At 40.0% G+C, this 24,518-nt stretch overlaps 2 protein-coding genes across 4 annotated transcripts; one reads left to right on the top strand and one right to left on the bottom strand.

Moving 5' to 3' along the window:
• Positions 1 to 1,481: 1,481 nt before the first annotated feature.
• Positions 1,482 to 16,541, top strand: pkma (pyruvate kinase M1/2a). 3 transcript variants are annotated; one of them, XM_083901036.1, is made up of 11 exons: positions 1,482 to 1,572; positions 6,989 to 7,170; positions 7,991 to 8,082; positions 10,086 to 10,217; positions 10,324 to 10,510; positions 10,649 to 10,919; positions 11,028 to 11,178; positions 11,491 to 11,643; positions 14,269 to 14,435; positions 15,027 to 15,208; positions 15,300 to 16,541. In XM_083901036.1, the coding sequence occupies exons 2-11, from the start codon at positions 7,014 to 7,016 to the stop codon at positions 15,404 to 15,406; spliced, it is 1,599 nt and encodes a 532-aa protein (XP_083757162.1). In that variant the 5' UTR covers positions 1,482 to 1,572; positions 6,989 to 7,013; the 3' UTR covers positions 15,407 to 16,541. The 3 variants fall into 3 exon arrangements, with proteins under 3 accessions (XP_083757162.1, XP_083757160.1, XP_083757161.1); XM_083901034.1 differs by lacking the exon at positions 1,482 to 1,572 and adding an exon at positions 4,094 to 4,362; XM_083901035.1 differs by lacking the exons at positions 1,482 to 1,572; positions 14,269 to 14,435 and adding exons at positions 4,094 to 4,362; positions 13,673 to 13,839.
• Positions 16,542 to 16,820: 279 nt separating this feature from the next.
• On the bottom strand, positions 16,821 to 20,197 carry dhdh.2 (dihydrodiol dehydrogenase, tandem duplicate 2). Its single transcript, XM_083900804.1, has 7 exons — positions 20,100 to 20,197; positions 19,573 to 19,684; positions 19,287 to 19,450; positions 18,397 to 18,649; positions 17,820 to 17,944; positions 17,437 to 17,587; positions 16,821 to 16,984 (listed from the first exon to the last, which is right to left on the bottom strand). The coding sequence occupies exons 1-7, from the start codon at positions 20,190 to 20,192 to the stop codon at positions 16,860 to 16,862; spliced, it is 1,023 nt and encodes a 340-aa protein (XP_083756930.1). The 5' UTR covers positions 20,193 to 20,197; the 3' UTR covers positions 16,821 to 16,859.
• Between the last annotated feature and the right edge of the window lie 4,321 nt (positions 20,198 to 24,518).

The following is a 24,518-nucleotide window of genomic DNA, read 5'->3' as shown; positions in this document are numbered from 1 at the left end:
ACTAAATGTAACCAAATATAATGTAAACTAAATGTAACTACTCCGTAACATATTGGTAACTAACTTTCTGTATTTATTACTTATTCAAGTTACAAATATTATGCATTATAGATGTAACCCGGTCCGTGATGGTGTTTCTTGACAAACTAACATTTTTAAAAGTCTGTATCTGGTCGAGGCAGACCTGCTCACACACCTTCAGCATGCACTGCTTCAAAAACGCACCCTCAGAAAAAGACTTTGAAGCACGGGCGATTCTGCTGCGATCACAGTCTCAATCTCAAATTTCATTCGTCGCATGATGCATATACAATGATACACTGCGATCTAGTGGCGGAATGCCGTCACTTTGCGGCTAACGCAATCGCCATGCGTTGTGGGAAATGTAGTTTATGGTCAACGCACGCCTTAAAGCAGCATAGACCTATTTTATCACCGATTTTTAAGATCAATTAATCACTCATGGGCCACATTAAATGACGTGGCGGCCACATCTGGCCCCCGGGCCTTGAGTTTGACACGTGTGTCTTAAGAGTAAACGTGGAACAATGTGTTTTTTTTAAAGACAGGTAAAATGCATTTAATAAATATAATCAGATGTCATGTCAGTCATGTCAGTCATATAACTGTGTGAACTTAAAATGTGTCATTTTTGAAATACAAAAAAATAATGTTCCTACACATCTAAAGTTGTTACACCACCTTTTCATCGCTAGAGGGCAGTATGGACTCAGACTCTGTGGTGAGGTGCCATGAGGAATCAAGCGGCTGTGAACACAGACAGAGAGCTGTCTTTGAGGGAATTTTACTTGGTTTGTTTTCCACGTTTGTGCCACTTTTCAAACGCTTACCAGAGAGATGTCACGTGACACTTACTGTACACGACATAGATCCCGTAAACCATTTCGGCAGCCGGTGATTTGTACAGTACATCCACGATTAAACGAAAACAAACAACAACAATGTGGCAGCTTATTACACTACGTCACAATACGTGACACAGACACACACACCGGCAGCAAATGAACCCAGTAATCCTTGATAAAACCACTCGGATGTTCGGAACTACATCAACAGTCACATGTTGTGCTCATCTGATGCGTTCAAGCGCCACGATTGGCTCCTTCACTTCACCCAGCACTTCCAACCGCGTCTCTGTGGATCCTTCCGCGTCCTTTTTTCTCCCATTTCCTGATCACGCGCAAGCGTAATACTATTATATAATAATACTTGTAACTTAATACCATATATAACTTAGTACTACTTTTAATACTTAATGCACATATTTGAATAGTGGATAACATGCATGGCTGATTAGATGGGTCGGATTAAATGACATATAACACATATTTGAATAGTGGATCATATGAATGGCTGATTGGATGAGTCGGATTACATGGGCGGATAAGAAAAGCAGAGTTGCTGTGTGATTTTGTCGTGTACTGCTATCATCTCGGACGGATATGTCTCAGCATCCCTAGAAAGTAGTTCCGCGGAGTGAGTGGGTCTAGCAGAAGATCACCTTGAGCAGCCACGGTTACAGTGGTCCATTCGAGCTGCACTGACTGAAAGGTAAGGTGTGTGTCTGCAGTTTCTGCGGTTTACCAGTCACACGGACTGACCTGATAGCGTGTGAGGCTTCTGAGCTGACGTTTTACTGCGTTAACCGCTTTGTTGTTGTTTTTTTTACTACTTTTGCAGCAACATCCTGTGTACTGTTCATACCGGGTATATGTGGCTCGGTCGTAATGAACCTGTTGTCACTATTAACCACATTTTTTAATCGAAATGACATGTTTTAAATACAGTACATGTAATTTTAAACTAGCAGTAACATACGCAGATGTATAATTTACGTTCCTTGATGTCGGCACAGTGCGACATCGCGGTGGTTTCTAATGCCGGTCACGGATGCATCGATTACAGTTCTTTATAATGTATTGTATCGTTTCCTTTTTTTTTAATCGATGCGAATACAAGTCGTACAAGCGACATACACGATGCGACAAAATGTGATGGGTGAAGTGTAGAACGTTGCTGAGTTACTTCCTGTTGTGGGCGCGGGGGGGTGGTCGCTCCTCGCTCTCCCATTGGTCCGTCACCGTGACGTGTACAGAGCAGGGAAAATGTGACGCAGGATGAGAACGTGATCTGTGGCGCATCGTCTGTGGTTAACGGCAGCGTGATATGATATAAAAAAAATTATACGAATTCACCCGAGATAAAAGTCGTATTTTTTTTTATCTATCTATGTAAAACAACATGATATATATCATGCATGTATCATGTTAATTAATTGATCTGTCAGAAACACTGTTACAGCCATTGTGGTTGTGTGTTTGTGGAAATATCCATGTATATTGACTGTGATGTGCCGTGTTGCGTTGCCTCAGCAGCGTCACTGCAGTGTCGGTGCTGCTGCAGTGGTTACTGCAGACGATGACATCGGATATTCTCATGTATTCATTCACTGGCCGCTGTTGGGCACACAGGTCACCCAATGAAGTGGCAGATTCTTCTGCTCCTGTGTGACCCATCTGCTTCAAGTTTCGACTCGTGCATTGACATACGTCTATACCTGCATGTGTTGGTTGTAACAAGTGGTTACCCATATTACAGTTGCTGTCGATTGCTAAATAAATCAATAAATCCGTTTTTTTTTTCACTATTAAAACAAGTTTTCAGATTTGTCCAGCTTCTTAAAAGTGATTAATTTCTGGCTTCTTTGCTCCACATGACAAGGAAATCATTAAAACTGAATAATTTTGGTTTGTGGACAAAACAAGACATTCAGTGGTGTCATCATTTCCAGGTTTCCAGATTTGAAAAACATCGATCGACATTTTTTGACGTTTTATGGACCAGATGAGTACTTTATTATAAAATAATACAAATAATTGTTAGTTGCAGCTTAACAGTCTCCTCTAACCTCTGTTTTTGTTTTTAGTTTTACAGTTCTTTGAGTTTTATTGAACAGGTGTACCTAACAACATGGCCAGTGAGTGAATGAGAAGCCATGCACATATCTTCCCAATGAGGTTTCAAGTAGTTGTGTTCAAAGCAGAAGGAAGATGAAATGTAAAAAATGTGCTCGTTAACATCACCATGTCAAACTGTTATGTGTTGAATACACGCATAGATTCAGTAGCACATCCCTACATGATGATAGGGATTTGTGCATCGTAAAGTTCTGAAGACTTGCCGAGGGCCTTGTTGACAAAATGAAGTGTATAATCCCAGGGAAAGATTCAGTTCCTGTAAATGACTCAGTGTCATAATGCCTAATACATACAGTTAGGCTGTTGATTAGGACTAGTAAGTATTCTCAGCAGAATACTAAGCCTTGGTTGTCTTAAATTACACCACATTTCCAGCTGGATCTTTAATGTCTTAACAAATTTGATTACACCCCTGGTTTCTACATTTTTCAGCAAACTCTGCTGTAAGGGCTTCATCCACATTTGGTGAAAAGAACAGTATATAAGCACTCGTCCACCGAGTTACCCTTTTTGATGTTCTGGCTGATTGGTTGTGTTGTAATTTTAGTAGCTTTTTTTTGCTTTTTGTTTCGTCTACTTAAAGAGGCAGCTGGGCGTCTGCAGATGGAAAAAGGATGAAAGCACTACTCGGTTTATTGTCTGTTTATGATGGAGGTCTCCTTGACCTTCTGCTGCTGCCTGCTGCTGCCTGCTGCTGTTGTTGTTAAACTAGTTCTTGTGCAGGAGAGTTGGCATTTTGCAGATGAAAGTACTTCCATGCAGTCACACCCCAGTGAGCTGCATTGTTTAACTAAGTGTAATTGTATATTTGTATCTAGTCATTCGTTGGAACACTATCAATCCTGGTATTTCCTTGTCCCTGCTGATGCATATGACTGCACTGAATCTATTAAATACATATTAAACTACATTTTAGGCCTAGTTTACAGCTCTACATTATTTACATAGTGTAAGTGCCATCATACACTCTGAGTCTTAGGTGTCTTCAAACGGACACTGTATGCTGTGTGTTATAATTAGTCAAGTCTCTGTTTTTAGACCCTGGAGGGTTGTATGACCTTGGCTTGTGTAATATTGGTGGGACACTACTCTAGTGAGTGGTGGTGCGGTCTCATGCGCGTCCGTTGTATCAGATCATGGCGATTGCCTGCTCAGTGCAGGTATCCTCCATGTCCTTTATCCTCGCTGAAAGGATTTACTCTTGTGTCATACGTATGTATGCACGCTGCCCGGTGAGGATTGCTGTTGCAGGGAGTATTCCGGTCATCGGCATTACAGGTTCCAGCGCACTGGGTGTGTTGTTGAGGTCCTTGGTCTTACCATGCCCGTTTATCCTCGGAAGTAGAAGGAAAATCTACTGGGGGTATGTATGTAGTGCGTCCTTCAAATGGTGGCTTGGTTGAGTGAGACTGATGAAAACCCTCATACTCTGAGCTGACCTTGGAATAGCCCAGTGTTACATAACATCTATAGCAGATTATGCCATAAATGCATGAACGTGACTACTAGTATTGCTAATGATTGCACCGGCGTATTTCATGATCACGATAAAGAGTTACAAGAAGAGTGTGTAGTGAGTGTAGATGCGTTGGGAAGAGATTGGAGTGGATTACTAGCAGCCGGTTCTAAAGTTAGCCCTGTGGTGGGGTTACTGTTGTTGACCTGTGGCTGCTGCTATCCTTGTCTTCAGTTAACCGTTTTAGTCAGTGATGTCATTTTGTTTCATAATAACAACCTGGAGCTGGCAAATTAGTTTAGAGCTGTTGATGTGAGGTCATATTCCCTCACACTACAAAATATTACCTTGCATGAGGAGCTAAACAATATATCTGGTCGATTTGCCATAATGTGACATTGCAATAATGCAGACTCTGACATATTGGTTACATTTGATCCCTGCTTTAACACAGATCATGACACGTGGAAAATGGTACAAAAATTAGTTAAACACTGAATGTGTGCAAAGTGGGTGCAATGGTTAAACATGTAAGGAGCACTGCTTGAAACTTGATCTCTGTCCTTTTCTTTTTCAATTAACAGTCAGTAAATCAGTTTAAAATGTCATTATACACGGAAGTTAGAATTTCTCCCCCAATAATTTGATAGTATTTAAATGTGTATCTTAAATGGTTTTAATCTAATTGGTTTCTTTGAAAATTTATCTTGTAGAAATGATTACTGAGCAGAACTAGACATCATATAGCGTAAGAGAAATCTACTGGAACTGACGGCACTCCCAGCTCTTAACACCCCTCTCAAATCTTTACCCGTGGTTTCCCCCGTGCAGACATGCGAGCCCCCTCTGTCCTTTTCATGGTTGTGTATTGCACTACTCTGGATGTGACGGGGCTCACGTAGAGCAGTGGCAGTGGCAGCGGCAGCCCCATTGACTCAGTTGTTACATCATCAGTCAGTGGCACAGTGGCTGTTCCATGAACCTCCCACCATTAGTAGGACGTGATGAATAAGAGGAAATTGGGCCTCTAGTGATAGTGGCATCTGCAACAGATGGTTTGAAGCAACCATGGTTGTGTTTTTAGTAGTTTTGTCCTTGAGTACCTTGGGGGACATTTTTTTTTCGTAGATACTGTAGTCCTTTCAATCATAACTGATAATTCATGTGCAAGAATTATCATCAGATGCCCTAGCCTTGACATGCTGTTGCTTGTATTCCAAGAGAGCCAAAGGATTTAGAAAAGGACAGGGGTGGTTACGCGAAAGAGATGTCGAATGTTAACCTCATGCTATTTCACTTCACCTCAGCCATACAGTATGCCTTGATGGGAAATTTTGTTCATGAAAACATGTAAATGGTGGCAAAGTGTGCGATGCTCCCCATATGTTCACAGTTGCATAACCAGTGCAAATCAGTGTTATGGGGATGTAGCTGCATATTTGCCTAAATAGGTCTTGGATTAAATTATTGCTTGAATCACACACACATTCCCATTCACATCACCAGTTGTATTGTTCACTCGAGCATTTTCCATCTCTGTCTGTTCGGTTATGCAGTTATGTAAACACATCCGTGGCTGCTCTTTCAGCAGTAGCTGCATTCCTCATCATGAGAACGCTTCACCCTGCTCAAATACACATCCACTCTGTTTGTTGAAACATGCCTTGATGGCATGTACAATACCTCTGATAAGTCTCTCATTGTTAGACCAAAGGATAACAAAAATAAAAAAAAATAAAAATCTCGCAAGTCACACCTCAATGCACTGTAGGGATGCATGACATTATAACATATACTACTTATATTCTATAGAGCACTGACTGCTGTTCTGTCTGGCAGAGACACAAGGAGGGGATTCTCTGGGGAAAATCACATGTTTGTGTATCTTGCTGTTCTGGTCTGGTGAATTACTTTGGTGATGGTGCTGTTGCCATGGGTGACACGCGGGGAGACGTGCGAGGGAACAGAATGTACAATGAAGTTAGGGCTGTGTTGCACTATATCAAACGTATAACTGTTAAATATCATACATATAACTGTTAGTTCTTGCTAAGTCCTTGCATGATAGTACAATGCCATATATTGGCATAGTTGTGCAATGAGTCAGTGCTCCCTAGATTCACTTTTACATTCAGTATCTGTGCAACTCCCTCCCTTACACTCACGTGGGCATGGCATCAAAGAGATACTGCAAAGCAGAGACTGGTGAATTGAAAGTTAAAGGTCCCATATTATTGCAGAATCAACTTTTTAATCATTTAAATCCTTATATTTGGGACTCTGGAGGTCCTATCAGTCGACAAAGTGTGAAAACTGCTGATGAACTGCTGTGGTGCTTCATCGTGGTATTTTGACCAAAGCATATCACAGACCTAGATTAACTTGGAGAAATAGGATATATTATAATATAATATATTTAACTCACCTGGGAGTATAGTGGCCTCCTTGACATCTCATTAACTCATTCTCAGAAGGTTCATGTATTGTATGGGTATTCTCTTAATGTACTATTTATTCCCCATTTGTGTTGCAGGACTAATCCAGGAGCACTGTTCGCGATGCCTCAGACAAAGTCTCAAGACATGGGCTCTGCCTTCATCCAGACACAGCAGCTCGACGCTGCCATGGCCGACACCTTCCTCGAACACATGTGCCTGCTGGACATCGACTCTGAGCCCACCACTGCACGCAACACTGGCATTATCTGCACCATCGGTTGGTCCGCACGCACGCACACAAAACAACTCCATAAACCTTTATTCACACATCAGGAACGTGACACTGTTGCAGATTGTTTCCCAAGATGCGTAGTCAAAGCATATTCAACAAAAGGTTGTTAATTTAAATTAAAAAAAATATATTTCTTCATTACCTGACAGTTTAATTACTGAGACATGAGGGTGATAATAAGTGATCATCAGTCATTGTATTTCATTAGACTCCTCAACTAAGACTGTTTTAAATGATAAATCAAAATTAATTGGTTATATAATTTAATTTATTGAGAAACAAGTTTGCTGATATGTATACTTTCCAGTTCCACATGTGAATATTTATTTTCTTCATTGGAAAATCTACCTACATGTACAAATAAATTACTTTGTTTTTGGTTTGTGGACAAAACATGAGAATTTTGGACATTGTGAGTTTGATGTTTCAGAAATGCCAATCAATATTTTCAATGAGAATTACATTTTTTCATTAATCATGAAAAATATTTACCGTTTATATCAATTGAAGATACATTTTTGGTGGAGGCCCAATGAAAGTAAGACTGGACAGGGCGATACAGCAAGCATGTGACTGAATCAAGTAGATCTATATACAGAAAAATAAACGTAATGCACTTCATTGGATGATCTTGATTTCTGAATTAAATATCAGAATTTCAATCAGGTGTCCGTTGTGATTGTGAGATTGTATGGTTGTTGGTCTCTGTATGTGTCGCTCTATGACAGCTGTGATTGCCTCCAGCGGTCCCGCGACCCTCACGTGTAAGATAATGAATGTCATCCCCCCCCCCCAACGACTGCAGGGCCGGCTTCCCGATCTGTGGACCTGCTGAAGGAGATGATCAAGTCTGGAATGAACATTGCTCGCTTGAACTTCTCACACGGCACACATGAGGTGGGTCTTTCCGCAGCTCTCTCCACTGCGAAACACGTCTGGTACACTTCGACCAGTCGCACTGTTAAAGTCACGTTTGAACTTTGCTCATAGTTTGCATCAAACATGGCTCCGTGCTTTATCGTAGAATTCCATTGGTTGGTTTGCTTATGTGGAAATCTTTGCTTCCCCTTTTGTTGGGTGAATTTTCACAAGGTTTTTGCTTAAAATAAGGATGTTGAAAGAAAACGGTTAACAAAGCCTATAGTAACTGAGCACGTAATTCAGTGTGAAATGCAATCATGTTGGTGCGTTCAAACTAAACAAAGACACACAATCATGAATGAGACAAAAAAAATAGTAGGGCTACTTTCATAAGATTTGAAAGGCAAATGTCAAAGATTCTTTGTGGACTATACCTTTTATTATCTTAAAAATAGACAAATAAGATTAAATAAGAAGTTTCTCCGAAAGCCAGATATGTTAAAAGAGGCAAAATGTATGAGTAAGTTAACTTTGTGGACACGCCTCACAGATACTTTGAAAAGGTTACAGAATAAGTGTAGGAAATTTGATCCATTTAAACAAGAGTTAACAATTGTTATTGTTGGGTTGAATCAAGAAAGAAAATGATCACAACTGTTTGACATATTTCAATGTTTTATGGTTTGTGTGGGTGCAGTTCTTTATACAGTATCAAAGGTTAGTCTAGGTTCAGAGAACTGCAAAGGGAACTGGAAGCTTTGTTGGCTGGGGGTATAATAAATGTGTCAGTTGTAGCGACCGGCCCCACCTCTTCAGCAGCGAGTATTCCTGGACTCTGAAAGTAGAGTATACATGAAAGTCCAGGAAGTCCTATGTTTTAAACCAGTATAAATGATGACCGTGTGAAAGGAGAATTGACTGCATCAGGTTACTGAACTTTTGTAGCAGCCATAGTACAGTGTTGCCAATATAAAAGACCGTCTTCAGTTACACTCTTCTGCATGTTCATTAACCAACACTTAAGAGTGAAGATGGCATTGTAAACACTAGTGCAGTGACCATAGGCAGTATGTTCCCTATAGTGGGACCTGAAGAAGATTTTTCAGTTACGGTAATGCATGATAAGGAACGTAAAGGCATGGTTGACAGTCACAACAGCAAGCTAATCGAAAATTAAAACATTTGAGTTGTGCCTTAATGATGTTGCAAAGTGTTTGTATTATGTTATCCCTACGCTTATGCTAATCGTAGCCTCGCTAGCTTACCTTTGGAAACGGGTTTGCCAAGTTAGTGGCAAAGTATTAGAATGCTAATGCAAAAATAAATTTGTGCTCGCGTATTGGTGAATGGACTCATCGTTTCAGTACAACACCATGTTCAGCGGTGAACCGGGTGAAAATGTCTCACCCACCGTGTGAATAGCCTCTTCAATACCCACCTCCCTGCTCCAGACAGCACAGCTACTGCTGATGAGCCACTGCCTGCCTGGTGTAACATGATAAATCAGCGAAAGTGCAGCGTGATAAATCAGAAAAAAATTTAATTCCTGAAAACCAAGGTTGCACACCATCGGGCCATGCTCAACAGATATCCAAAGTCTTAGGGCGATCTACACAACTTGCTTTGTAGATAGATGTTCCTGTTTTCTTTATTATATCCTACTTTCAATACTTCCTACATCAAAACGCTTGGCTCATTCAGGGAATTTTTGCACCCATTTCTCTTCTTTGTTTTCCAGATTTTTGTATTTAATTGTTCCAATTGATGTCATGCCACTCTCTGACTGTTTGTAATTGTGTGAAGTGTCATATTAGTATATGTTTTTGCTTTGTTTTTTGCCTGCTTTATGAAGTTTATAAACTTTTACTTACTTACACACCAGTACTACAGACAAAGCGTGACTTCTTTTGATTATTATGTGTATGCATTTTAGCTGAGGATTGGATAGAAATAGTGTTCAAAGTCCACTGGTTCAAGGTTTCTTTTCCCCCTTTTTATAATATGTTACTTACTTTTTTTACTTTTTCCCCCCTTTGCAGTACCATGCAGGGACAATCAAGAATGTCCGTGAGGCGTGTGAGAGCTTTCAGCCCGGCAGTATCCAGTACAGGCCTATTGGCATCGCTCTGGACACCAAGGGCCCAGAGATCAGGACTGGCCTCATCAAAGGAGTGAGTTTAGCACCATCTCTCACTCTCGACACCAAAAATATCGATAATATAATGTATGAATGTTGACTTGTAAAGTAAAAACAATGCCTTTTTAATGAAACGACAGAGTGGAACTGCTGAGGTGGAGCTGGTGAAAGGCAACATGATCAAGATTACTTTGGATGACGCCTACGAGGAGAACTGCAGTGACGAGATCCTCTGGCTTGACTACAAGAATATTCCCAATGTGGTAGAACTCGGCAGCAAAATCTACATCGATGACGGCCTCATGTCCCTGCAGGTTAAGGAGATTGGTGAGTTGAGGACCATACATATAACAGTAAATAAGATTCATGCAATCTCTTGTGATCCATTACAAGGTTTAGAAAATGGTGTCCACATGCCCAAATGAAAGTGTCCAGCTCATCAATATTTCATTTTATTTCCTTCAGGCTCCGATTTCCTCATGTGCGAGATTGAGAATGGTGGCACTTTGGGCAGCAAGAAGGGCGTGAACCTCCCCGGTGCTGCTGTGGACCTGCCTGCTGTTTCAGAGAAGGACGTCATGGATCTGCAGTTCGGTGTGGAGCAGGGAGTCGACATGGTCTTTGCCTCCTTCATCCGCAAAGCAGCAGATGTGCATGCAGTCAGGGCAGTGCTGGGAGAGAAAGGCAAAGACATTAAGATCATCAGCAAGCTTGAGAACCACGAGGGTGTACGCAGGTGTGTGTGCCAGTCCGTTCATTTAGATATTTGAAGTTCCATCTGTGATCAATTACCTTTTATCAGTTGTAATCGTAAACTGTTATGAATATAATGTGTGTGGTGCAGATTTGATGAGATCATGGAGGCCAGCGACGGCATCATGGTTGCTCGCGGTGACCTGGGTATTGAGATCCCCACAGAAAAGGTCTTCCTCGCCCAGAAGATGATGATTGGTCGCTGCAACAGAGCTGGAAAGCCAATTACATGTGCCACTCAGGTCAGAAACTGGCAAAGCATGTTCTATATCATATTGGCCTATACGATATTCTTGCTATATAGTATTTACAGCTGAAACAATTACTCAATTAATCGATTACTAAATTAATTGAGTCTTTTGTCATGATTAAAACAAGATTTGTGATTTGTCAGCTTCTTAAATGTGAATATTTTCACATTGTGACATTTTACGGACCATACAATTACTCGATTCATCGTGAAAATAATCGACGGGTTAATCCAATATGAAAATAAATGTTAGTTGCGCTCTTGTTGACATTTGTCTGTTGTCCTCTGAATTGCCACCACTCAGATGTTGGAGAGCATGATCAAGAAGCCCAGGCCGACCCGTGCTGAGGGCAGCGACGTAGCCAACGCCGTTTTGGACGGAGCCGACTGCATCATGCTGAGCGGAGAGACCGCCAAGGGAGACTACCCTCTGGAGGCAGTGCGCACACAGCACATGGTGAGTTGAAGAATATCATACATGAGATATTACTGGAAACTGTATCGGGGACCAATTGATTAGAGTAATGAGTACATTCTAAAATATTGCACGACTTATTTTGCATGATTTCTTTTTAATCCACGTAAACTTATCTGCTGAAAAGACATTTAATTTTCCGCTTCTTCTAAACACACATTCTTTTTAATGCACCATTGGGCAGCCAAGCCTAATGGTGCATCTCTTCTTCCACTTGACCCAAGAGCTGCTTAAACAGAGAAGGAGTGCTGGGCCAACTGGAAGTGCTTATCATTTATCCAGTATTCACTGTGAACACATTTGTTCCAGTTGTGTGGATTTTTAAATCACTGGCCTCCTACGTAATTTCCAAAATGTTGCAATAATAAGTGTTTTGTACAATAAGAGAACAATAAAATGATAAGTTAGAATGTTTTGACTCTACACCTACTAGAACTGATGTAAATGCCTGTTGCCTGCATCCCTTTATTTAATAGTCACTCTGATTATATTGTTTGTATTTATGTGTATTCTGAACTATTAGTCAGGGATAGACTGAAGTAATATAGGTTTTCATTTTAGAGATTTTATTTAAGGGGGACATATTATGCAAAATCAACTTTTTAATCATTTAAATCCTTATATTTGGGACTCTGGAGGTCCTATCAGTCAGCAACGTGTGAAAAACGATGACTCACTTATGTTTTAGTGGTCCTCCTCAGTCTAAGTTCACGAGATAAAACACGCAATGTTGACCTCCGCACTGATTGAGACGTCACAATTCCTGGAATTGTTGTCTCGCGGAGCTCAGGTTTATCCGTAATACACGAGAGAGAGTGCTGGCGAAGGCAACGGCATCCTAAAACCGGAAGTCCGCGAAAAGTTCTATTCTTGGCTCCACAGTGCAGCACAGAGTCCTACACAAACTTCCAGCCTCAGAGGATTTATCTGTCCAGTGGATACATGTTATATATGACAGCAATGTGCCTGCTCAAACCTGCAAATGATCACGTTTCCAAATGCTAACTGCTGTTAGCTCCCAGTAGCCTCTGTGGCTGATGTCATTTCCTTTCCCTTAAGTTTCGTTTAAATTTTTTTTTTTTTAAGGTGGACCTAAAGAGATACTACTAAACCGAGCGTTCTGAACAGGGCTGTTTTGGCAGGGTGATTGAACTGCTGTGGTGCTTCATCCTTATGGTATTTTGACTAAAGCATGTCACAGACATGTTCATTAGGACACCAGGGAACTAGTTTAACTTGGAGAAATAGGGTATAATATGTCCCCTTTAAGATGATATTCTCAATCAATTATTATGTGCACAGATGTTATAATTGGCTACTGCAGCTTGCATGTCTTCCATTGTTCAGACCTGTCATGGCTAACCTCCCTGGTCCTCAGCCACACTCAATTGTTTGTACTGCTATGCAGACGCAGGATTGACTCTGTCTTCCTGCAGCTTCTGCCTCTGAGCTCATTGCATGGATCGCTGCACATACTTGACTTTCAAGGCATTAAGGACTCACCCTGTTAATGCGATCGAGCGTAATCTTTTTCCTCATTCACTCAAGTCTTTCCAACACCTTTTCTGTTCTTTCCTACTATTTTGAACCACCTATTTTCCTTGTGACGTGCATAGAATGTTTGCCTTTTATCTCCACTAAAACACTTGTGTGTATACATATTTATGTGGCTACATCATGTCAGTACGCCGACATGTACCCACTTGTTCACAGTCTAGGGAATTATGGGAATTTAGAGACGTGGTCTGATTGTAAGATATGTTTTAATGTCAAATTGTATCCATTTCCCACTCTAACTAACTGCACACCCTCATTCCTCTGTTCACCCTCCATGTCCCTCCTATTCTTTCTGTGTGCGTGTGTGTGTGTTTGTCTCTTTCACACATTGTTTACCTGGTTTCCATGCTCCTGTTCTCTCTCCCCCTCCCCTCCTCCATTTATTCTCGTCATACACCTGCATGTGACTGTTGTGGGTGTGTTGCTTGATGCATTTTGCCCTCACTTGTGCCAGATCGCCCGCGAAGCCGAGGCAGCCATGTTCCACCGGCAGGTGTTTGAGGACCTGCGTCGCTCCACGCCGTACTGCAAAGACCCCGCCGAGGCTATTGCGATTGGCGCGGTCGAGTCCTCCTTTAAGAGCTTAGCCTCCGCTATCATTGTGCTCACGGGCTCTGGAAGGTAGGCGGGTTACCTGATCCTGGCAGGTCAATGAGGACACGCTCATATCGGGTTTCAAGCAGTCTTGAGATAGGGAGAGTAGGGCCAGACAGGGACTGAAGTAAACTGGGTGAGCCTAGCAAATACATTGGGCTGACAACTAGTTGTGAACAAATTTCAGAGAGCAAAATACTGTCTGGAGAGGTTTAAATATGTAATTATTTCCATGATTGAGGTTTTTGGGCCTCTCTATATTATGAAAATAATAATTTTCCCAACTTAACTAGGAGTCTAGCTCAGTATTTGCCAGTCTCTCCCAGTAGGGTGAACGACATAGCATGCTGTAGTGGTGGTGGTGTGTGTGTGTGTGTGTGTGTGATTGATTGAGAGTAACTCAAACCCCCTCCACATCCTTCCTTTCCTCCCTCGACCGGCCCCTCTGGTCCTCAGATAGCTCGAGAGGCTGAGGCAGCCGTCTTTCACAGACAGCTGTTCGAGGAGCTGAGGAGACACTCCCAACTGACCAGAGACCCTACAGAGGCTGTCGCTGTCGGAGCCGTCGAGTCCTCCTTTAAATGCTGCGCTAGTGCCATCATTGTTCTCACCAAGACTGGGAGGTAAGAAAGAGAAGGACGGAGGCGAAAATGATCCGGTCCTGAAGGTAAAGGATGCATCGGCATCGAATGTGGACTTTTCAGGTTTCTTCTGATGTTTGCGTGTGCGAGTGTGCTTCTGTCTGTTGTGCTTTAAAGTAGTGGCTGAATAGAATGGTGAGAATGGGTTATTGGCTCAGTCCCAATGTCTCCTCTTCAGTTTCCCTTGATGTAGCTCAGGTGTGGAAATGGAACTGGACAAGATTTACTTTACTCCCATTCCATTTCATGTAATATCAAGCCCTGCTCGATACATGTGTCAAATCATACCAGCAGATTATTAGAAAGCCAATAATGGGGGGGGGGGGGGGCAACAGAAGTTACACACTGTAGCTTTAAGATAGATATGTATGCATTTAACATGTGTTTACTAAGGCAAAATATTAATGGCAATATTAGTTTAAAAGCCCTACATATAGGTGCAATATTATTTTATCTGTATAGTTGACAAAGTAGATTTGTGTCCTTGGCTGATGCTGTTATAATCACTATTTGAAGCAAAGTAAATGTTCAAATGTGAATGAAATGAGCTCAATTTTATTTCCATCTGTGCAGGTCCGCCCACCTGGTCTCGAGGTACCGACCTCGTGCCCCCATCATCGCTGTGACACGTAACGCCCGCACAGCCCGTCAGGCTCACCTGTACCGCGGCATCTTCCCTGTACTGTACACTAATCCCTCCCATGATGTGTGGGCAGAGGACGTAGACATGCGTGTCAACTTTGCCTTGGATATGGGTAAGTTACTTTTGACAGGGTGGTTTTAAAATGCATCAGAACAAGTTTATATAAGCACAGGTTGGTTGATTTTTGTGTGTGTGTGTTGCAGGCAAAGCTCGTGGCTTCTTCAAAGTGGGAGATGTTGTCATCATCTTGACCGGTTGGCGCCCAGGCTCCGGTTACACCAACACCATGCGTGTGGTTCCAGTGGTCTAAATAACCAATGGGGGACTGCTTTGCTTTCTCTTTTCACCTTCATCTGTCTTTCAGTGTTCCCTACCCCACACTCCAACTCGTAGCCTTTCACATCCACTCTCCAGGATCACACATTCCAACCACTGATGATCATTTAGGCAAAAAATTAATTATATATAAATAGAAAGAGAGAGAGAGAGCAGTCTTCAATATAATTCCACTTTGTCTCCATTCCTTTCTCACCAGTCTTCAGGCCTCAGAATAACACACCTAACTACAAACTGCTGTATTTATTCATTCAGACACTTGTATTGTCAGAAGTGAATCCGTTCCGGAGTGAATGCTTCCTGGTTTTGTGTGCATGTGCATACTTGCGCCTATTAAGGTGGGGTTGTCAGTGGGGGCGGCGTTATCATGATAGAGCTCCGTCAAGAGTTTATTTATCCCACTCCTCTGCCAGCCTGAGAGAACAAATTTGTTGCATTCAAAATAAATCGGAAGAGCTTCTCCTGCAGCGCAGCCTCACCTCCCCTCCAGCAACAGCGTAGTGTCGTCTGTGTGAAATGTCCTCTCCATAAATGCCAGCTATCACTGTATTTAAGTGTATCTGTAAGTGTTGCACTCCTAATCTACTCCAGACAATGTTACACTATATATATATATAAATATTATACTTGACTTTTGTGTCTTGTTTCGGGACATCCAATACTACTTATTTTTGTCTGACTATAGAGAAATGTTAGTTTTGGATGTCCTTTCCGGAGGTGTTTGAGATAGTTACTGTATTTGTGTTATTAAATGTGTCGAGGCTTTTAAATTTCTTTGCATTCGGACCATATCTCAGTAAGCACTTAAAACATTTGTGGGTCAAGAAAGTTGTCTGATATGAAAGAGCACTTTTAGGTTTGTTTGTTTTTTTTTTTTCTCTCTCTAGAGGTTACTGGTGCAGGGATGAAGCTCAGTTCTCCCAGACCCAGTGGGCGTTTGATAGAACTCCCATCAGTGATCCACTGTAGCTTTCTTTGTGCATCGAACATGCTGTTGATTGTAATGCTAGAGTCCAACATCTAACTAAATGTAAGGGTGTATTCCATAAAATGACTAGCAGGGGTCCTGATGTGTCCAACAAGACTGGATTTCCATCAATAAAAGAGACGATCACCTAACTTCACTCTGCCTACTTTTGTTGGATAGCGAGTCATCACAATTTTAGTTGTGGCACTGCAGTAAATTTTACATGAAGCAAAGGACTCAATTGATAAAAATCAAAATAATGCACGTCAAATTTTATTTCAAATAATCAACAGTGCATTGAGGTTCTGGTTGTAGTTTATCAACGTCAAAGTGCTTATGTTCCTCACCATTGACTGAAGAACTGCAAACGATATAATTGTCTCAATTTTACCAGCATTCATCCTCACAAAAAATGTGAATGCGCATGTAAAATTCACTTCAATGCAAATTATTCTACATCCTAAACTTGAGGTAAACATGTCTGGTCCTGGTCGTACACCACCCCCACCTGCCTCCGGATCTCATCCTCCACCTCAGCCAGCAAAAGAGAGTCGTCATGAGACATGACTGCACTCTGCTTCAGCCCTACATGGAGAGAAAAAAGCATGGTGTGAGAATATCATACAGTGTACTGTACTATGAAGCCTGTGTTATAACTGTAAATGGCTATTAAGAGTTCAGTGTTTCTGATGCCACCATGTGTTGGAAGTATGTATAACAAGCATCAGCCCTGAATGCAAAGAAATCCACGTTAAATGTGGCATAAAAATTACAATAATACAATGAAATGAACCTGAAAAACAACACAATATGGAAATATGAATAATAATAATAATGTTATAATTACTTATAATACTGAACATATAATAATAATAATGCCCCCAGAATTATATTACTGTAAAAGTGATTACACACTGGGGTAAACGAATACAAATTTCCTTGTCATGTTTCATATTGTGCACATATTTGCATATTTGTTTGTCTTAGAAAAACTGGTGAATTGTTTTGATATGAATGCCGAGTGAAATCTGTCAAACCTTTGAGCAGACACTGTCGAACCTCCTCCGCTTCATAGCGCATCCCCGTGCTGTTGATGAAGTTGAGAGGCAAATACGGCTCCGGCACCGGGTACTGAGTCTCCTCACCATTCACCACCAACGACGTGGGACACCACATGTGGTCAGGGACCTGTAAACGGCAACAGTAAAGGTCATTAAAGCTTATACAGAACGGTGTATACACTGTGCAGTAGACGTCCTTGTTCTACTACAGCACTATGTAACCATTACGGAACATATTTTTGACAAAATGCACCTTCCTAAATTATTATTATTAGGACATAGGAAATACTATGTACTATAATACATAGTATTTCAAATGATGCTTTTAATTTGATGATGTGGCCCCAGTGATGACCTACCCTGATTGTACCCTTTGTGCCTATAATAATGGCATCGTTGGGCAGCTGTATCCTTGAGGAGCAAGTGAACACCGCAAATCTGTTCTTCGAAAACTTCAGAGTGACGACCACAGTCTCGTCGACTCCTGCAATTGAAAAATGATGATGCATTTTCAATAAATAGGTTGATAGGAGAGGTTTGGCACAGTGTTTCCAAAACATTCTAAACAAACATAATATCAAAAATACGATTATTTAAAAAATAAATACACTACATAATCATAGGAGGCTCTTGATAATAAGGAAAAAAATGTCTTCAATAACCCCCAAGCAAGTTCAGCTCTTTTTATATAGCACTTGTGAACGCCATGACCTGGATGACTGATAACGTTTACAGAGTTTTATTGTGCCCATTGACACAGAAAAGAAGCGTCAGCCACGGGTTCAAAGATAAGTTTTATTGTGCACATACTGTACACTCCCTTGTTTTAGAAATTCCATTACTGGCACAAATGAGTAACCCAAACAAATGGAAAAACATTCTAAACTTAATCTTAAAATAATCCGTCAATGTTGATTCTGCGTTGTTTTTGCTTACCGGTCTCCCGGCAGACTCCCGTGGCTTGTATGCTCTCCGGCTTCTCTCCGTTATACACCATGCATATGAACTGCAGGCAGTAGATGCCGAGGTCTAGCATCGCTCCACCACCCAGTTCCTTCTGAACCGATCGTGGCACATGCATCAAAGGGACACCAAACTCTGATCGGACCATCTGCACCTCCCCCAACTGCTCCTGGGCCAGGAGCCTTCTGATCTCCACAGAGGCTGGGAAAAAACGGGTCCAGACAGCCTGGAGAAAAAGGGACAGGACAGGACAGGAGGTAGTTCATATGGTTACCATTTTCATTCATGTGCCAGGTTTTTTTTTTTATTATTTGCTTGTTTTGTTATATTGTGACTCACAAATCCGACCACACCTTGCATAACTTTAATAAGGATTTTCAAGGACCAATCCCGTAAAATTCAAGGATGGAATGTGCTGACACAGCTTAAGATGGGAGGGGAACTTTAAAGAACCACTTCTTCCATCGGCGTCCACTTTTATTGATTTGCAGCATCTGGCCAAATGATTGTCCTTGAGATATTGGTCAAGTCGGTCTTTGTAATTTTCTTTAATGAGCCAGAGATCTTGGACTTTGAATTACTCAGACATCACGTCATTTACTCTCTCTTTTTGCTGTACAGTGTACACTGCTAGTAATTTGCTAGGACTCCACGTTTGTTCTGCGTAAGCTTAGTCAAACGTACATCAAGCAATGCAACTTTTACCAAAAATGTCATGTGATTGTAGTGTGTTTTGGTTGCCATATTTCCACAATTATCATAATAGTCGAAGGAATTATTTTTGACATGAAACTGTCATATTGTCCAATCCCTATGGACAGTCACACACTTGTGTTCTCGTCTGAGGTCGCCTCCACGCGTACCTCCATGAAGAAGACGTCGTTCTTCTTGGCAGAGGCCAGGATCTCCTGCACCTCTGTGGCGTTCATGGCCAGCGGCTTCTCACAGAGCACGTTCTTCTTCGCGTTGGTAAAGAGCAGACAAGTCCTCAGATGGTAGGGATGGATCACTCCAACATACACGACATCTGCACACACATGGAGACAAATGGAGCGGACGGAATCTGAATTCAATTTGTAAATGAATTGGAGATTGACCCTGTCAGAATTGTAAAACAGGAAAGTATTCAAAGAAATACATCAAACTGACCGATATCTGGATCTCTGGCCAGCTCTTCGTAGCTGCCGTATGCTCGGGAGACGCTGTGCTTTTTGGCAAACTCTTGTGAATCCTCTAACTTGCGAGCTGCCACAGCCACAACCTGTAAATACAGGTTCACATTATTTACATTTTGCAATCTGTAATGTGGCAGTGGATAAGGCTGGTACTTTGATAGTTAACGTTCTAGAGCCTTATTTACAATTTCCTACAATTTTAACTGAACATCAATAAAAACTAAAGTGCGAGTGCACAAAATCAAAATGCACAATACAATAAAAGTGAGTTTTTGCCACTTTGAAGAAAAGAAGCCACAACCAAGTCATAATTATGAGATACTAAGTCATAATTGTAAGATACACCATAATTACTGGACTTGAACGACTCTTTAAATGTGTGTTTTGCTGTTTCGCCGTGATTGACTTCATGTAAATCTGTATGAGTTCATAATTTACTCAGAGTTTACTTTCATTTTAAACGGATATCAACGTCACGTCTCGCTCAGACCCTGCAGATACCTGGTGTTCTTCAGCTGACAGAGTTTTCAGAGCCACAGTGAAGTCGTGACTGATCTTGCCCGCGCCGCAGATTCCCCACCTGGTGGTGTCCATGTTGAACTCTGTGGAACAAGGAAGTATCATGGACGCAAGTGTGGATTCGTCGTCCGGATGTTGTCAAAATGCGTCACCGCATCGTGACGCGAGCTGTCCTATCCTGTCCATGGTCCTGTCCCAGTAGATCATGGATGTAGAGCTGGGTGGGAGATCAAAGATCCCCGCAGGTGTCATGGATGTATTATAAGAACTGGATAGAGCACCGCCCCCTCTGCCTTGAAGACAATGTTGTCATGGTGGCCACTCCGGGTACTGCAACAAAAAAAATACTCATTGGGCCCAAAAGGCAATTTTACCATTGACCGCAATAGTAAAAGAGGCGCCTGTAAAACTGTCCACAGGAGACATGGAAGTAGGATTTTATAGATATTTATATTCTACATGTTTAATTCATGGAGTTTCACATACTATGCCGTCCAAAATGTGACCATTTTTTGAAAAAAAAAAATTGGTCCAAAATTGGACAAAAACGTCATACTATACTATGTCGTCCAAAATGTGACCATTTTTTGAAAAAAAAAAATTGGTCCAAAATTGGACAAAAACGTCATACTATACTATGTCGTCCAAAATGTGACCATTTTTTTGAAAAACAGTTTTTTGGTCCAAAACGTGACAAAAACGTCTTACTATACTATGTAGTACGTCATACTATACTTTACTATGTCGTCCAAAATGTGACCATTTTTAGAAAAAAATTAATTTGGTCCAAAGTTGGACAAAATGTCGTGCTATACTATGTCGTCCAAAATCTGACAATTTATTTGAAAAACATTTTTTTTTGGTCCAAAATTGGACAAAAACGTCATACTATACTATGTCGTCCAAAATGTGACAATTTATTTGAAAAACATTTTTTTGGTCCAAAATTTGACAAAAACGTCATACTATACTATGTCTAAATGTCTACATCTCCCTTAATGGGAGGCATAGAGGGAGAGAATGACAAACCGGATCAGCCACTCGACGCGGGATTCGAACCAAGGCCACCTGCAGAGGGGACAAAAGCTTCAACATATGGGGCAGGTCTGGTGCTCTACCATTTGAGCTAAACTGCTGTTGAACAGTTTTTTTAAGTAAGATTTGTGCAGTCGAATATTTGACAAAAACATCATACTATACTATGTCGTTCAAAATGTGAACATTATTTGAAAAACATTTTTTGTTCCAAAATGTGACAAAAATGTCATACTATACTATGTAGTACGTCATACTATACCATGTCGTCCAAAATCTGACAATTTTTTTGAAAAAAAAGCTTTGGTCCAAAATTGGCTAAAAATGTCATACTATACTATGTCGTCCAAAATGTGACACTTTTTTGAAAAAAAAGCTTTGGTCCAAAATTGGCCAAAAATGTCATATTATACTATGTCATCCAAAATCTGACAATTTTTTTGAAAACATTTCTTGGTCCAAAATGTGACAAAAACGTCATATTATACTATGTAGTACGTCATACTATACTATGTCATCCAAATTGTGACCATTTTTTGAAAAAAAAATTTGGTACAAAATTGGACAAAAACGTCATACTATACTATGTCGTCCAAAATGTGACAATTTATTTGAAAAACATTTTTTTGGTCCAAAATTTGACAAAAACGTCATACTATACTATGTCTAAATGTCTACATCACCCTTAATGGGAGGCAGAGAGGGAGAGAATGACAAACCGGATCAGCCACTCGACGCGGAATTCGAACCAAGGCCACCTGCAGAGGGGACAAAAGCTTCAACATATGGGGCAGGTCTGGTGCTCTACCATTTGAGCTAAACTGCTGTTGAACAGTTTTTTTAAGTAAGATTTGTGCAGTCGAATATTTGACAAAAACATCATACTATACTATGTCGTTCAAAATGTGAACATTATTTGAAAAACATTTTTTTGGTACAAAACTTGACAAAACATCATACTATACTATGTAGTACGTCATACTATACTATGTCGTCCAAAATCTGACAATTTTTTGAAAAAAAAGCTTTGATCCAAAATTGGACAAAAACGTCATACTATACTATGTCGTCCAAAATCTGACAATTTTTTTGAAAAACAGTTTTTTGTTCCAAAATGTGACAAAAACGTCATATTATACTATATAGTACGTCATACTATACTATGTCGTCCAAAATCTGACAATTTTTTTGAAAAAAAGTTTTGGTCCAAAACTTGACAAAAATGTCATACTATACTATGTAGTACGTCATACTATACCATGTCGTCCAAAATCTGACAATTTTTTTGAAAAAAAAGCTTTGGTACAAAATTGGACAAAAACGTCATTCTATACTATGTCGTCCAAAATGTGACAATTTTTTTGAAAAACAGTTTTTTGGTCCAAAACTTGACAAAAATGTCATATTATACTATGTAGTACGTCATACTATACTATGTCGTCCAAATTGTGACCATTTTTTGAAAAAAAAGATTTGGTACAAAATTGGACAAAAACGTCATACTATACTATGTCGTCCAAAATGTGACAATTTTTTTGAAAAACAGTTTTTTGGTCCAAAACTTGACAAAAATGTCATACTATACTATGTCGTCCAAAATGTGACATTTTTTTAAAAATACAGTCTTTTTGTCCAAAAAATTGACGAAAACATCATATTATACTATGTAGTACGTCATACTATACTATGTCGTCCAAAATCTGACAATTTTTTGAAAAAAAAGCTTTGGTCCAAAATTGGACAAAAATGTCATACTATACAATGTCGTCCAAAATCTGACAATTTTTTTGAAAACATTTCTTGGTCCAAAATGTGACAAAAACGTCATATTATACTATGTAGTACGTCATACTATACTATGTCGTCCAAATTGTGACCATTTTTTGAAAAAAAAGATTTGGTACAAAATTGGACAAAAACGTCATACTATACTATGTCGTCCAAAATGTGACAATTTATTTGAAAAACATTTTTTTGGTCCAAAATTTGACAAAAACGTCATACTATACTATGTCTAAATGTCTACATCTCCCTTAATGGGAGGCAGAGAGGGAGAGAATGACAAACCGGATCAGCCACTCGACGCGGGATTCGAACCAAGGCCACCTACAGAGGGGACAAAAGCTTCAACATATGGGGCAGGTCTGGTGCTCTACCATTTGAGCTAAACTGCTGTTGAACAGTTTTTTTAAGTAAGATTTGTGCAGTCGAATATTTGACAAAAACATCATACTATACTATGTCGTTCAAAATGTGAACATTATTTGAAAAACATTTTTTTGGTACAAAACTTGACAAAACATCATACTATACTATGTAGTACGTCATACTATACTATGTCGTCCAAAATCTGACAATTTTTTGAAAAAAAAGCTTTGATCCAAAATTGGACAAAAACGTCATACGATACTATGTCGTCCAAAATCTGACAATTTTTTTGAAAAACAGTTTTTTGTTCCAAAATGTGACAAAAACGTCATATTATACTATATAGTACGTCATACTATACTATGTCGTCCAAAATCTGACAATTTTTTTGAAAAAAAGTTTTGGTCCAAAACTTGACAAAAATGTCATACTATACTATGTAGTACGTCATACTATACCATGTCGTCCAAAATCTGACAATTTTTTTGAAAAAAAAGCTTTGGTACAAAATTGGACAAAAACGTCATTCTATACTATGTCGTCCAAAATGTGACCATTTTTTTGAAAAACAGTTTTTTGGTCCAAAACTTGACAAAAATGTCTTACTATACTATGTCGTCCAAAATGTGACAATTTTTTTGAAAAACAGTTTTTTGGTCCAAAACTTGACAAAAATGTCATATTATACTATGTAGTACGTCATACTATACTATGTCGTCCAAATTGTGACCATTTTTTGAAAAAAAAATTTGGTACAAAATTGGACAAAAACGCCAACTATACTATGTCGTCCAAAATGTGACAATTTTTTTGAAAAACAGTTTTTTGGTCCAAAACTTGACAAAAATGTCATATTATAATATGTAGTACGTCATACTATACTATGTCGTCCATATTATGACCATTTTTTGAAAAAAACATTTGGTACAAAATTGGACAAAAACGTCATACTATACTATGTCGTCCAAAATGTGACAATTTTTTTGAAAAACAGTTTTTTGGTCCAAAACTTGACAAAAATGTCATATTATACTATGTAGTACGTCATACTATACTATGTCGTCCAAATTGTGACCATTTTTTGAAAAGAAAATTTGGTACAAAATTGGACAAAAACATCATACTATACTATGTCGTCCAAAATGTGACAATTTTTTTGAAAAACAGTTTTTTGGTCCAAAACTTGACAAAAATGTCATATTATACTATGTAGTACGT

This window comes from Microchirus variegatus (genome assembly GCF_963457635.1).
Source record: "Microchirus variegatus genome assembly, chromosome: 14".
NCBI lineage: Eukaryota > Metazoa > Chordata > Actinopteri > Pleuronectiformes > Soleidae > Microchirus > Microchirus variegatus.
This window is presented reverse-complemented; position numbering and strand designations above follow the sequence as displayed.

Excerpts from the sequence above, each read along its gene's own strand:
- pkma (XM_083901034.1), top strand. The coding sequence starts at position 4,136 with ATGGCGATTGCCTGCTCAGTGCAGGTATCCTCCATGTCCTTTATCCTC. Across the intron at positions 4,363-6,988 it reads AGAAGGAAAATCTACTGGGG|GACTAATCCAGGAGCACTGT; the intron begins GTATGTATGTAG and ends TTTGTGTTGCAG. Across the intron at positions 7,171-7,990 it reads TGGCATTATCTGCACCATCG|GGCCGGCTTCCCGATCTGTG; the intron begins GTTGGTCCGCAC and ends CAACGACTGCAG.
- dhdh.2 (XM_083900804.1), bottom strand. The coding sequence starts at position 20,192 with ATGGACACCACCAGGTGGGGAATCTGCGGCGCGGGCAAGATCAGTCAC. Across the intron at positions 19,451-19,572 it reads GGCCAGAGATCCAGATATCG|ATGTCGTGTATGTTGGAGTG; the intron begins GTCAGTTTGATG and ends ATGTGTGTGCAG. Across the intron at positions 17,588-17,819 it reads GCACAAAGGGTACAATCAGG|GTCCCTGACCACATGTGGTG; the intron begins GTAGGTCATCAC and ends TGCCGTTTACAG.